General features: G+C 36.6%; 1 protein-coding gene and 1 non-coding gene across 7 annotated transcripts in view; one reads left to right on the top strand and one right to left on the bottom strand.

Annotated features, from left to right (window-relative positions):
- WWP1 (WW domain containing E3 ubiquitin protein ligase 1) overlaps positions 1-15,494 on the bottom strand; it is a 133,856-nt gene that overhangs the window by 2,667 nt on the left and 115,695 nt on the right. For all 6 annotated transcript variants that reach the window (XM_042972645.1, XM_042972644.1, XM_042972643.1 and 3 more), the window contains 4 exons: positions 14,368-14,488; positions 7,943-8,047; positions 4,990-5,086; positions 4,486-4,558 (listed from right to left, as the gene is read on the bottom strand). In XM_042972645.1, the coding sequence (XP_042828579.1) occupies positions 4,486-4,558; positions 4,990-5,086; positions 7,943-8,047; positions 14,368-14,488 (396 nt within the window). The remainder of the gene's footprint in view (positions 1-4,485; positions 4,559-4,989; positions 5,087-7,942; positions 8,048-14,367; positions 14,489-15,494) is intronic.
- LOC122235217 lies at positions 126-229 on the top strand. The gene has a single exon (XR_006213339.1). It is a non-coding gene; the product is annotated as a U6 spliceosomal RNA (small nuclear RNA).

Below are 15,494 nucleotides of genomic sequence, written 5' to 3'. Positions count from 1 at the left end.
TATATGGACCATCAAAATTTCCTGTCTACTGATCTTGCATCCATTTTTTTCCTGACTTCTCCACAACCCATCTAGCCTTATTACATCACGGCCAGAGGTCCTTTCATAAAAAAGACTTGCCAGTTTAAAAAACCTTTGTTGTGCTATTCTAAAATTGGAACTATACAGAGGTTAGCATGGCCCCTGCACAAGAATGACAACACAAATTCATGGAGCCTTCCATTACAGAAACAAAAAAAACCACTTAGTTTTCTAATTACTATGGATTGAAGGTATGGGGGAAGGAAGCTGTTTGGTATAGGCTCCCATCAATTAATTTAATGTTTTCCCAAAATATCACATGCTTTTCTGTTTCACGACCATGCTCTTATGGCTCTCTCACGATCGGGAATACCTTTTTCCTGATATGAAAATATTAATTCACTAAGAAGCAGTCCAAATGCTAAAACTTCCTCCAAGAATTCTCCCTGAGCATCTTATACAGACTTAATAATTCTCCTCTCCATAAGCTCTTTTTATTTTGCTTTTAGCATTTTCTTTGCTCTGTATTATGACTGACTAGTTTCTTCCATTATGTTCTAACACCCATGAGGGGCAGTCATCCCTACTCTTTTAACTAACACTTATCCATTTCATTTAATAAATGTTGAGTTACCTACATAAGAAAGTACATTACTTGAAAACATCCGAAATAGGGTTCTATTTTAAGATACCAGCCAAAGGACAGAGACACACCAAAATCTCTTCATCTTAGAGGGTACTTACTATATAGATATCAGAATACTGTTTTAGTTTAGCTTTTGTTTTAGTTCCAGCTGAGTCAAATTTGATACTTCTACTTAACCTATAAAAATGGAAGACCCTACCCATACTTTTGCAATGGACTGTTGGTTTTCTATACCAGTGTATACAGCCTCTGCTCTGAAAAGTGGCCACCTCAATAAGCAAAGCATTGGAGAGGACAGCAGAACTCATTCCGAGAATTATCAAGACTTCCGCCATAGATCATAGCAGTGTTTACCTTTGTCACTACTAAACTCTGGTGTCTCGGGATCTATGTTCATACAAATTCTCATCCTAATACCGTTAACTGTATTCCACTGATCTGAATTAAATCCTCACCTTTTCCCTTTCTTCCACCTCAGATCTCCATTCCTCTGAACTTCTGTTTTATGATTTGCAGTTTTCTAAGGTCTTAATAACTTGCCTTAACTAAAAACCCAGCTAGTCTGAAACATAACCATTTCCCTGCAGCCAAGCAGTAAAACTTCCCTCCTGTGAGGCACATACAATCTAGCTATGCAACCTTTTTCTGACTTTTGGCTACCCTCTGTTGACCTCTTGGTCATATTCCTTTCATTCACTGAAAGTTCTGGCACCTGGGTTCGTGGTTGTCCTCTCATTCACTTGATGATACGCAACACCCATGCATGACCTCCCAAGTTCTCCTCTTCAGTGACCTGTTCCTCTCATTTACTGACTTTAGGATAACATACCTTGAACCTTGTCATCACCAGCAGGAAATTTCTAATTAAAAAAATCCACTTTTTTTTTTTTTTTTTTTTTTGAGTGCACAAGCATAAGGGGTGGGGGCAGAGGGAGAGGGAGAGAATCTCAAGCTGACTCCATGCCCAGCACAGCCTGACACAGGGCTTGATCCCATGATTGAGATCATGACCTGTGCCAAAATCGAGTCAGATGTTCAACCAACCGAGCCACCCAGGCACCCTCAAAAACTCAATTCTGTCTTTCCAGCTTCCTTCAATTAAAATGCTAACCCATTAATCCATTAGTTTGTCACCATCCTAGCTGTCCACAGACTCTTCCTGTCCTTATTTTGTACTTAAGCTACAGACCATCCTTATATCCACTACCTTGCAAATACTTTCAAATCCCTGTCTCTTCCTCCTTTTGAACTTAACTAATCAAAACTCAAACTGAATGAATTCAGCCTTCTAGTTTTCACTCCTTGGACCTAACAGCTGAAAATTCCTGGAGGGGAGAATCCTACAACTAGACAGATTGGTGTCACTAGATCCAAGTAGGCAATCCAATATCGCACATCATTCTCAGCCATATTTCTCTAGTAGATACTTGTCTGCTCTGACAACTCTCATTCTCCTCAGAGTTTTTTTACTTTCTTCATTCTTAGTGACCTCACTTCATACTTTGAATAAACAGAAACCAACAGTGATAATTACAGCTTACATCCAACATTTCTTCCTCTCCCATTACAACAAAGGAAGTATTCCTGTTTTATCAAAGGCTAATTCCTTAACCTTTACTCAGCATCTCAATTCTTTTCATCTTTCTTTGGTTCTGAACTCTCTCCTCTACCTCAACAATCTCTCCTTTAAATCAACAATTTAATCTAGGCTGGTGTCAATTTTTTCGGTTATGATCCTTTTCACACTTTAAAATATTGCAAATTCCCACGAGCTCTGTTTATGTGAATTATGTTTATTGATAAAAATGACTATTTTCAAAAAAAAAATGGTAAAAAAAGTGACCCTGTTATATATTTTTGCAAATCTTGATATCTAGCCTAATAGAAGACAACTGGTTTCTGATATTTATATGTGCATTTATTTTGTTGCATTATATTAAGTACAGTATATGAAAATTTGCCCCCACACAGATATGTGGTTAGAAAACAGAGATGTACTCTAGTTTTTTCAGGTCATTGTGGCTATTATTCTTGACTATTGTACTAAATAAATTTGACAATATTATATGTAATATGGGTTCTGAAATCATACCAAAGAACTTTTTCTACTCTGTTATGTAAAACCCATTGGTTTATCTTGTACTCTGAATGACTCTTTTTAACCATGCATGATTTTATAACATCATGCATTGGTCATTTGGAAACAGTGATTCACCAAGTTATAAAGTATTTCTAAATGTTGACACATTAAATTACATGATAGAAAAAAATCTCATTTTTAATAATACCACCAATCTCATCAGAAAGTCTTGGGAAGGCTTTCAAGCTCATGATGGTATAAACAAGTTTTCCCAAATTCTAATTTTTGCCTGAAACCTCAACTTTTATCACTGCCAACAAATGCTGTCAGTTGTTTCCCTTGAAGTGATAAGCTTCCTTCATTACTTTTCAAGAAAATGTCTGCCAAATACACGTCTGAATAAACAGTTTGTCAGTCACTCTCTCAAAAACGGTGTTCCATCAAAAAGAGCAAGCTGATTCAGCTTTCAACTCAACTGCCAAAGAGCCTCCCCTCAAGACAACCACAATTCTCTGGTGTGAATAAGAAGTGCTTTATGCAGGCTTCTCGTTTTGTCATACAGAATATTAAAGAGATACATACTCAAGCATCAAGATTTAGTATATATGTGTGTGTGTGTATATATATATCTATATATATACACACACACACATATGTATATTTTACTGCTTCATAAAGAACAATCTTGAAAGAGATTTTTTTTTTTTTTTTGCTTTTTGCTTTCTGCTTTAAACTGCAGGTATGTGATGTTGAACAATGGAGACAGCATTTTGGTGCCACGGCCCTGATTTGTGCTGAGGCACTAGTTTTATCTACCGTTGCTTCTGCACCATAAATGCAAGTATCAAAACAATAAAAAGGCAAATAACTGCTCAGTAGGAAAATAGTTCTCACCTCCTAAAAGAACCATGTACCTCCTAAGTTATCCTCCTCTTTTCCCTGGATGACTAAAACAGTTCTGTTAACTAATCTCCCTGCGTTTGGTCTTGAATCCAGTTCCTCCTCTGTTGCCAGAGTGATTTTTCCTGAATCTCATTAGCTGCTATTTAAAACTCTTCAAAGGTTTCTCACTACCCTTAGATTGAAATCCAAGTGACTTGTAACAGCCTACAAGGTTCTACATAATTTAGCCCTGCCTAAATTTCCAAATTCTTTTTATCCCTGTCTCCCCTCATTCACTAAGTTCCAATGACACCAGTCATCATTCATTTCCTTGAAAAATTATTTCTTACTACAAGGTCTTTGGAAATGTCCCTGTACAAAGAATGTCCTTTTTCCGTTTCTTCCCGCAGCATGCTATTTATCCAACTCAAACATTATGCTGAGAATCTCCCTGACCACACAACCTAGAAGAGGTTCCCTCTGGTTCTTATCTACAGCACCCTCTTTATTTCCTTTGAAGGACTTTCCTAGAATTCAAATAGCTTACTTGTTTGTCATTTGTGCTCCCTCCCCCAGGGGAGTGCAAACTTCATAAAAGGCAGGAAGCACTTCAACTGTATATTATACATAGTGGTTACTCTAACTGGTGAATCACTAGATATATTTCTCAGTATATTAACCAAACAGAAATCATTTCAAAGGGTTTAGTTACAGAATGCCGTATTAATCAGTATGTTCTAAAAATTGAAATTCTGGCTACGTTAATGAATAAGCACTAATACTGGGTCTTATGTATTTAAAAAAAACCAAAACATTCTCTGACTTTCACCTTTCAATTTAGGATTCTTGAACTTACCACGTGTGGCTTCTTGGTAACCAGGTGTCTTTGCCAACTTTTTCAATACAAAATTTTTGAGGCCCATTACTTCCTAAATCAAGAAAACAAGACAAAATTTATCTGGTCCTTTAAACTTTTTGGTTTTGACAACTAGTTAAATGACTGAACATGTCACATTATCATGAATGACAGAATACAATGTAAATCGCTTCTGCCTAGAGAAGCTTCTTATTGCTGCAGAAATTCAGCAACAGGAATTAAATTAGTGGAAAGAGACATAGCTCTAAAGAATTTTGCTCCTTCACAATCACCCTAAAGAGCAAAGCAATGGCCAACCAGAATATGTAAGCAGACTTTCATTGGCTTACAAATGTACTTGATAGTAACCATTAAGTAGTCTTCTGGCAGATACCCTACAGAAAGCCCAGAAGAATAATCCTTAGATTCAAGTCTACTGTATGTCTAAAGGCCATTATCATCACAAAGTTATCTACAGAGAAACTGCAGAAAAACTGCATTTACCCATAAGCTCGGCAAATCCTCCTAGAGGCAAACGGCAGGTTCCAGTGACAAACTGTAATAGTCGCATCCTTACTTCATTGTCTGTCTCTTTCACAAACTGTGTAACAAAATCAAATTTACTTTAATATAAAATACTAAATTATCTTCAGTAATTAAAATAGTAGACACTTAAATTGTTCTTAAATTTCTTCAAGAATTATTAAGGTTAGGCACATGTTAAAAATACCAGCGATCTTACTTCAGTTAATCGTCACAATTACAACACTGGTTGTCCATCAGTATTATTACATCCATCACACAGACAGGAAACGGGAGGCTTATAAACGTCAAACCACTAAAAGGTAACCAGGACAGATGCTGTTTGTTTGGCTACAATATCACAGCTAGCACCTAGTTAGGGCTCCTGCCTACCTCTGTGCTATATGCTTTTTGTGTGTTTAGCCCTTATAACAGTTGCCATTCTCAATAGTTTGATCTGTTTTCTCCCACTAGATATGATTTACACAACTCTTTGGATTCTTCAAAGTTGAAAACTACAAGGATGCATTTTGTTAAAAATATTTAGTTCATTTACTATCTTTTCAAAGACAGACATAAATGTGTAATGTGGTGGAATACTGATTTGAATTGATGTGTCTTGTAATAGAAGGCAAGTCAACTTTTGGAGCAGTCTAAGAGTAGAAATGTATCCTAAAAATAAAATTTATAAAAAGTAAACAAGAATATACATTACCTAAGGATGAGACAAAAAGTGCTAATAATGACCAAAAACACTTCTGCATAAAACTGTGTTGAGGTACACATTTCATCAAGACACAAGAAACAGCTCATTACCAGGTCTGGCATAAACCAACCCTTTCCCTAAAACAAACTCAATTCGCAAAACACAACTACTCATTTGGATTTATAGGACCTCAAGCTGAAGCTTCTCAGGTATACAGATACAAATGTCCAAAGGGAAAGTCAGGGAACTTCATGTTCTTACTAGTCCCTGACTAGTAAGGAAGCTAGTAAAGACCCTAAAAAGGAAGACTGCAGACACCTGCATACATTCTGTATGTGATGCAATTCAGATATTTTAGGCTTGAAAATGGGTTTATTCCCTTTTGATTTTTTATTCATTTATTTATTTCTTCTAAGCTCTGTGCCCAGCGTGGGGCTTGAACTCCTGACCCTGAGGATCAAGAATCACATGCTCTATGACTGAGCGAGCCAGGTGGCCCTTGTTTAGTTTTTATAAATGGTAATAGATATACACAGCACCCAGTACAGAACTGAAAGGTAGTAAAAGGTACAGCATCAAGAACAGCTTTCACACCTTGCTGCCAGTTTTCTCTACCTTTTTTCAAAGACGCTATATTCATATACAGTTGACCACTGAACAATGCAGCAGTTAGAGGTGCAGATACCCCATGTAGTTGAAATTTTGGGAAAATCCACATTCAAATTTTGATTCCTCAAAACTTAATAGCTTATTGTTGACCAGAAGCCTTACTGATAACCAATTAACACATATTTTTGTATATATATCATATATTTTTGCAATAAAAGAAGCTACAGAAACATTTACAGTACTGTGCTATAAAAAATTTGCACAGAAGCAGACTAGCACAACTCAAACCCTTTATTGTTCAAGGGTCAGCTGTACCAACATACACTTTGAATATACAGAATGTAAATTTTCCTTTTAACCAAATAGCACATTATACACAGGTTCCTTTCCCCTTCAAAACTACTGAAACATATTTTCCAATATTTTTATTAATTTGCATTAAAAGAAGTGAAAGAATGCTAGGGTGCCTGGGTGGCTCAGTCAGTTGGGCATCCGACTTCGGCTCAGGTCATGATCTCAGTCTGTGGGTTCAAGCCCCACATCGGGATCTGTGCTGACAGCTTAGAGCCTGGAGCCTGCTACGGATTCTGTGTCTCCCTCTTTCCCTAACCCTCCCCTGTGCTTGCTCTCTCTCTCTCTCTCAAAAATAAGCAAATTAAAAAAAAAAAAAAAAGTAAAAGAATGATTACAAGGTACAGAATTACAGAGCAGATATATCATAATTTATTTACTTAGTCCCCTCCCAACAGACATTTAGGTGTTTCAGGTCTCTTGTTAGTATACCAATAATGGTGCAATAAATAGTATGTGCCATTTTGCATATGCTGAAGTACGTAATATAAATTTCTACAAGTGTCTACACTTCTTTAAAGTATTAATTAATAAATAAATGACACATATCCTTACAAAAAGATTCCACTTCTAGTAAATCTAAGTCCCAGGCTTAGTTTTCACTTGAAAGTGAAAGTTAAGCATAGGTATATGAGAAGTTCCGTCGCTAAACTGCTCAAATGAGTCTCAATTAGATTTATGTGAAGAAAATCCCTGGCCTAAAGATTTTAAATTCTCAAACACACAAAATGCAAAATCTAATAAAATAAACTGTGCTTCAATATTAGTATTGCAGCACTTGGATGAGACCACCCTACTGTAGTTTAAGCTAAAACACCAACAAAACAAAGAAAGGGACCCAAGGGAGGTAAAGAGAAAAGGAAGTCATTCTTGGACATTATCCTCCAGATCATTCTCATTCCCTAGCATATTATCACCTTCACAGGAATTATGTATCTGCACTGACTTTCTCATTAAAAAAAAAAAACAAAAAACAAACCCATACTTCCTCATTTACTTCCAGAACTAAGTAGAATTTTTAGAATGCTATGATACTACTGGGGGAAAAATGCTACACCTACAAGTATTACCATTAAACTATTACTTAAAGAAGATCCTGTCATTCATTCTCCCATTTAGGAAGACAAAAAAAAACAACAGAAACTCTTCACTTCTGATTTGGAATTCAAATGGCAGGTTCAATTTTAAAAATGAACTTTTTTTAAACTATTGTTTCATGGTAAAACATTTTCTTTGAACACTTTGTTTCAAAAAGATAAAAGCAAATACCTGCCAAAACCAAATGATCTGCTTGCTGTTTCTTGTATAATGACGATACACAGTATTTCTCTGCCAATCCGCCAAGTCAACCTCCTGCATGCCACACAACATAACCTGGGAAATGAACACAGTAGCAGGTCACAGTACAGATTTAGTGAAGCGAATAACTATAGGACTGAAATCTGCTAACAAACACTTGTGCACATGGCCTAATTATGTGAACAGCTGCATGCATGACAACTAATGATCACAGCAAATCCAAGGAAATTTGTAGCAATTTAGAACAAGAATTCTTTGGTACTTTATCTTTTCCATGTTTATTGAACTCACACTGAAAACACTTAGAGTTTTTATTCTTCAAGAAAAACATTAGCTATGCTAGAAGAATCTCTTACTAAAAATGTATCCCAAATTAGGTGTCCAAACTGTTAAGTTTCAAATGTAAATTTCTGTTTCTTTTTTTTTTTTCTTCTTAATCTATGCTATCTTCCATTTAAAGTTAAAAATATACTACTTCCTGTTATTAATTTTTCCAGGCTTTGGGAATAAAATATTCTATGTGAAATTTTCAAATAAGCCCACTGAATTACATAGGGGATGAAAGCTATTTTTGGCATAATGAGGTAGTCCAATACTTCATTTCTCCTAAGTTAACTTTGAGCTATAATGTATAGGCAATAAAATGCATGTATTTTAAGTATAGTTAGATGAGATTTGACAGATATATACACCTATGTAACTGCCACCACAATCAAGATGTACAATATTCCCATTATGCCTCTTTTTGCAGAGAAAAACACCACCTTTGTCTTTGGCTCTACGTAATCAATGATTTCATCACAGGTTAAGTTTTTGAGAATATCACACATGTGCATGCGCGCGTGCGCGCACACACACACATACACACACACACACACACACACACACACACACTACACAATTAACACTCTTCTGTTGTCTCCACCCCCTGCCTCCACCCGTCAACACCATGTCTATGAGATTCGCGTTCATTATACAACAATTTACTTATTCTTTCATTTCTTAATGGTCATTTAGGTTACTTCAAAATTTTGGCTTTGATGAATAAAGTTGTGATGAACATTTATGTAAAAATCTTTGTATAAATATGTATTTTATTGCACTTGAATAAATACCTAACAGTGGAACTGCCAGAGCATAAGCAGCTGATATATATGTTTAACATTGTAAGAAACTACCAACACTATCCCAAAGTGTTTTCATTTACAGTTTCAATTTGCAGTTTTAATTTCATTTAGTTTTAATTTGCATTTCCCCAACAATGAGTTATAGTTCATGTGTTTACTTGCCATCATAGGTTCTTTTGTGAAGTGGGTCTTTGCCCATTCTAGAAAATTGTTTTTTACGGAGTTTTAAGAGTTAAAATACGTGTGTGTGTGTGTACACACATACACATACATACACACACTCCCAGTGTGTAGACTGCCTTTTCATTTGCTTAACAGTATCTTTTGAAGAGCAGAAGTTTTACTTTTGATGAAGTCTTTATCCTTTTTGTGTATGTGTGGTTTATTGTTTTGTATTCTTAAGAAACTTCTGCCCATACTAAGATTACTCTATGTTTTCTTATAGCTTTCATATTTACATTTATGATTTCATCTTTTTTCATAGACTAAAGTAGAGTCAATGTTAATTTTCTTCTATATGGACATCTAGTTGATCCAGCATCATTTTAAAAGACTTTTTCTTGGGGGCACCTGGGTGGCTCAGTCGGTTGAGCGACTGACTTCGGCTCAGGTCATGATCTCACGGTTTGTGAGTTTGAGCCCCGCGTCGGGCTCTGTGCTGATAGCTCGGAGCCTGGAGCCTGCTTCTGATTCTGTGTCTCCCTCTCTCTCTGCCCCTCCCCCACTCATGCTCTGTCTCTGTCTCAGAAATAAACATTAAAAAAAGTTTAAAAAAAAAAAAAGACTTTTTCTTTCCTCACTGAAAAATAGTAGACTTCTGTTAAAAATCAATTCACAATATATGTGTGGATCTATTTCTGAACTCTCTAGTGTTCCACTGATCTATTTGTGTATCCTTTCAAAAGCACCACACTGCTATAATGACTATGGCTTAATAATAATTTTTGAAATCAGGCAGTGAACATCCTCCAAGTCTGTTCTTTTTCAAAACTGTTTTAGCTTATCTAGAGCCTTTGCATTTCTTTGTATTTTTAAAATCAGCTTGTCAATTTCTACAAAAAATTATTCCAGATATTGATTGGGATTGTGTTGAATATACAGATCAATTTAGAGAGAACTGACATTTATAATAGAGTCTTCCAATACATAATATGATGTATCTTCCCATCTATTTAAGTCATCTTTTTCTTTAAAAAAAAATGTTTATTGGGGCACCTGGGTGGCTCAGTCGGTTAAGCATCTGACTTTGGCTCAGGTCGTAATCTTGCAGTTTGAGTTTGAACCCCACATCAGGCTCTGGACTGACAGCTCAGAGCCTGGAGCCTGCTATGGATTCTGTGTCTCCCTCTCTCTATGCCCCTCTTCCCAGTCGCACACTGTCTCTCTCTCTCTCTCAAAAATAAACATTAAAAAATTTTTAAAGGTTGGGGCGCCTGGCTGGCTCAGTCGGTTAAGGATCAGATTCTTGGTTTCAGCTCAGGTCATGATATCACAGCTCTGTGGGTTCAAGCCCCACATCGGGCTCAGTGCTGGCAGCACAGAGCCTGCTTGGGATTCTCTCTCTCCCTCTCTAGCTGCCCTTCCCCCACTCGTGCTGTCTTTCTCAAAACAAACTTAAAAAAAATTTTTTAAAGAAAAATAATTTTTTAAAGGTTTATTTATGTTGAAAGAGAGGGAGGGAGAGAGACTCCCAAGCAGACTCTGCACTATCAGCACAGACCCCCATACAGGGCTTGATCTCACGAACCATGAGATCATGACCTGAGCTGAAATCAGGAGTTGGACACTTAACTGACTGAAACCATGTAGGCGCCCCAAGTCATCTTTAATTTTTCTGAGCAATGAGGTCTTCCATGCCTTTGGTTACATTTATTTTTTTGATGCGTTAGTAAATAAAACTTTAAAATTTCAATTTCTAAGCATTTGTTGCCAGTACATAGAAAATATATACTTGATTTTTTAATTACTGGCCTTCTATCCTACAGTCTTGTTAAATTTGCTGTTATTTCTAGTGTTTTTTCTTTGGTAGGTTCTTTAGGAGTTTCTAAGTTGACTATCATATGTTATTATCCATGGATAAAGGCCATTTTACTTATTTCCAGTCTTTATGCTTTTTGTTTCTACTTTTGCCTTACTGCGCTGGCTGGGCCAGTGGGGAATATCTGGTACAGTGGGTAATATAAAGGATGAGAGTTTTGCCCCTGTTCCTAATCTCAATATGAAATATTTAAGATACCACCATTCACAATGATGTCAGGGTTTATCTTATTCGTTGATCCTCTTTTAACAAACTGAGAAAGTGGCCTTCTATTCCTAGTGTGATGAGAGTTTTTATAAAGAATGATTGTTACATCTTCATAGTTGAAACATTTTAACTTGTAAAGGGGCATGATTATCAATAATCATTATTTTCAATAATGGTATACATGCCCATTATTGTGGTATTATTCATGGTTAAGAGAGATGATGAATGGATGTAAAAGAATAAAAATCAAGATAAAGCAAAAATAACAACAAAAAAGATCTATATTTTCTCACAGTTCTGTACCATGAACTAAAGGCAAATCAGTAACAATAAGAGCTTTAGTCCCCTTATATGTAAAAGGAAACTATCACATGGTCAAACTATTTCACAGGGCTATGCATGAGACAATTGTATCTACCAAGGGCTATATGAAAGTATGCGTCTCTTCATACCCTTTCAGATCTACTGTCTTAGTTTCATCTCCGCTCTAATGTTGGACTCTGGCTGTAATATCCCTCTTTCACTAGGTGTGCCTCCAAAGTAGGAGCTTTTTTATTAGTTTTTAAAAAATTTAAATCCAAGTTAGTTAACATATAATATAATAATGATTTCAGGAACAGAATTTAGTGATTCATCACTTACATATAACACCCAGTGCTCATCCCAACAAATGCCATCCTTAATGCCCATCGCCCATTTAGCCCATCCCCCTGACCCAACACCCCACCAGCAATCCTCAATTTGTTCTCTATGTTTAAGAGTCTCTTATGGTTTGTTTCCCTTTCTGTTTTTATCTTATTTTTGCTTCCCTTCTCCTATGTTCATCTGTTTTGCTTCTTAAATTCCATATGAGTGAAGAAATCATATGATATTTGTCTTTCTCTGACTTATTTTGCTTAGCATAATACACTCTAGTTCCATCCATGTTGTTGCAAATGGCAAGATTTCATTCTTTTTCATCGCCAAGTAATATTCCATTGTATAGATATACCAAATCTTATTTATCCATTCATCAGTTGATGGACATTTGGGCTTTTTCCATACTTTGGCTATTGTCAGCAGTGCTGCTATGAACACTGGGGTGTATATGCCCTTTTGAATCAGCACTCCTGTATCCTTTGGATAAATACCTAGTAGTGCAATTGCTGAGTCGTGGGGTAGCTCTATTTTTAATTTTTTGAGGAACCTCCATCCTGTTTTCCAGAGTGGCTGCACCAGTTTGCATTCACACCAGCAGTACAAAAGAGTTCCTTCCTCTTTCTCTGCATCCTCACAAACATCTGTTGTTGCCTGGGTTGTTAATTTTAGTCATTCTGACAGGTGTGAGGTGGTATCTCATTGTGGTTTTGATTTGTATTTTCCTGATGATGAGTAATGTTGAGCATCTTTTCACGTGTCTGTTAGCCATCTGGATGTCTTCTTTGGAAAAGTGTTAAAATAGGAGCTCTTAATGGTATGGAATACTTTAGGTGTACACATTTTGAAGACACAAAATTATTTAATTTTCTTCAGATTCTTAATGAAGTGTGTGATTTAAAAAAAAGATTAAATACTGCTATCTTCCATTCTATTCTTCTGATGTGTTTCTGCTAATCTGTGTAGTCAAGCTGTTAAGAAAGAGATGTTAGCCAGATTTATAGAGTCTGCATGTCATCCAGGCTCAGAGTCCTTATTTTCATATACTTGTCAGTTACCAGAAGGCGAATTTCTATAGGGGAATATTACTGTATATATAAATCATCATGCTAACTTTTTATATGCACATTTGATTATGGTGTCTTAACAGAGAACCAAAGATGGCTACAGTTAAAACACTATACCCAAAGCAGGCAGAGAAGAAATACCAAGGACTTTCCCTACAGCCCTGCCTTGTGTTCTGGTCTATATGGGGAAAGAAGACTTCAAGAATTCACCATAACTAATCATTAGAGAAATATAAATCGCAACCACAATGGGATATCACCTTATACCCATTACTATAATAAAACAGAAAATAACAAGTGTGGGCAAAGATGTGAAGAAACTGGAACCTGTGCACACTTTTGGTGGGAATGTAAAATGGTACAGCCACTACAGAAGTGTGGTAGTTCCTCAAATAATTAAACACAGATTTACTATATGATTCACCAACACCACTCCTGAGTATACATCTAAAAGAACTGAAAACAGACTCTCTAAGAGATATCTATAGATCCATGTTCATGGCAGTTTGATTTACAGTAAACCAAAAGGTAGTAGCCACCCAAATACCCATTGACTGATGAATAAACAAAATGTATAGATATATACATACAATGGAATGCTATTCAGCCTTAAAAAGGGAAGGAATTCTTACACATGCTACAGTATGAATCAACTATGAGGAACATTATGTTAAGTAAATAAGCCAGTCATAGTAAGACAAATACTGCATTATTTCACTTACAGGAGACACCAAGAGTAGTTAAACTCATAGAAAGTAGAATGGCGGGGCCAAGAAGGAGAAATGGGGACCTGTATAGAATTTCAGTTTTGCAAAATGAAAAAGTGCTTGAGATTGGTTGCACAATAATGGGAATATACTTAACATTACTGAACTGTACAATTAAAAATATTCAAAATGGTAAATTCTGTCATGTGTACTTTCCCACATCCCTCCAAAAAAAGAAGTTCTGATATACTTCTAATAAGTCTGAATACAGTTAAGACCACTAAGAACTCATGACTTAAAAAACTGATCTTTGGGGCAACTCACTACTAACCCAGGATTTTATTAAGTTCCCCAAGTTATTAATAAGGTTGAACTCATTCTTCAGGATAGGGGGCACTGATTAATGACTTTGTGCCCGTGACATCATCACGGTTTAGAGAACTTAAGACCATCACCCCATGCTGGGATTTTAATATATCCTGAACACTGAGATGGATAAGAGAACTCAAGATTGTGCCACATCATTTAAAAATGTGTGGACATCCTGTAGAAGCGCAAAAACAGTCCCTCCTCCCATTAACATCTTCTAAACAGCATAATAAAAAAGCCTAACCTCCAATTCTTTTTCATCAAAGTACTGTAGCCACTGAAGAGGAACAACTTCATTAAAACCATCAAGGAAAGCTTTGGTCTGTTCTTGCACTCCTCGAGAAAAACGCCACTCTGTCATTAAACTGAAAATAAAAACAATATTTAAAAATAGTTAATCTGCATGTGAGGTAAAAGCTTAGAAACACCAACTACTTCTAAAATTCCATCTCTTTTTCCAAATATACCACACATATGTAACATACACATGTTTGTGTGTTTATGTATGTAACACGTTTTTCCATGAGGAAATCAGTTCTAGCACATCTGTGGCTAGAAAGGATGCTTTTCAAAATAGGAAGTTCTTTATTTGTCAGTAAGACAGCCACAGTTCAACACTATTTCCTGTTCGTGTGTAACAAATAATTCCAGATAGTGTCTAGCTGACACAGTAAGGGAAAGGCTACAGTCATTCAACAGGTTCTCCTCCCAGCAAACCATTCGCCAAGGGAGACTTGAGAACTCTGACTCAGCCTTGCACAGCGGGGAAAGCAAGGGACTGTCTCGGTAACCGTCTGTCTGCAGGCCATATGCTTAAATGCAGTATGATCCCTCCGTCTGAGAAGGCTTAAAGCTGGGGAACTGGTTCTTTACATGTTAATTCATTAGAGAGAACACAAAGATTTCCTAAAAGAATAGAAAAGACGAGAAGAAACATTCCGAGGAGACATATAATGCAGACATACAGGAGGGAAGTGTAATATAAAGAAGTAAGGAAGAGAATCTGTATAGTGACGCAGAATCTATACAAGGGGCCCTGACAGTAGGTGGGTCTGGAGGTCCCTGTGGAAGCAGCACAGACTACTGATGAGGAGAAGACACCAGAAACAGCAGACAAAGGGAAAGGCGATTATCCACATTCCTCCCCTTCCAAACGCCTCTCCCCGTGTCCCAAAGGAAGCTGATTTTATTCTCTGCTGAGGCAAACCTTTCATCCTTGCTGCCTCTACAACTTTTCTTCATCAATAACTCACCTTCTCCTGCCCATGCCCTCAACTCTACCTTCCTACCCCACTTCCCATTTGCCCACATGGATGCTCAGACCATTATTTTCCAAAACCCTCCCTTCAACCCAGTGTTTGCTTTTAACTA

Source organism: Panthera tigris, chromosome F2 (genome assembly GCF_018350195.1).
Source record: "Panthera tigris isolate Pti1 chromosome F2, P.tigris_Pti1_mat1.1, whole genome shotgun sequence".
NCBI lineage: Eukaryota > Metazoa > Chordata > Mammalia > Carnivora > Felidae > Panthera > Panthera tigris.
This window is presented reverse-complemented; position numbering and strand designations above follow the sequence as displayed.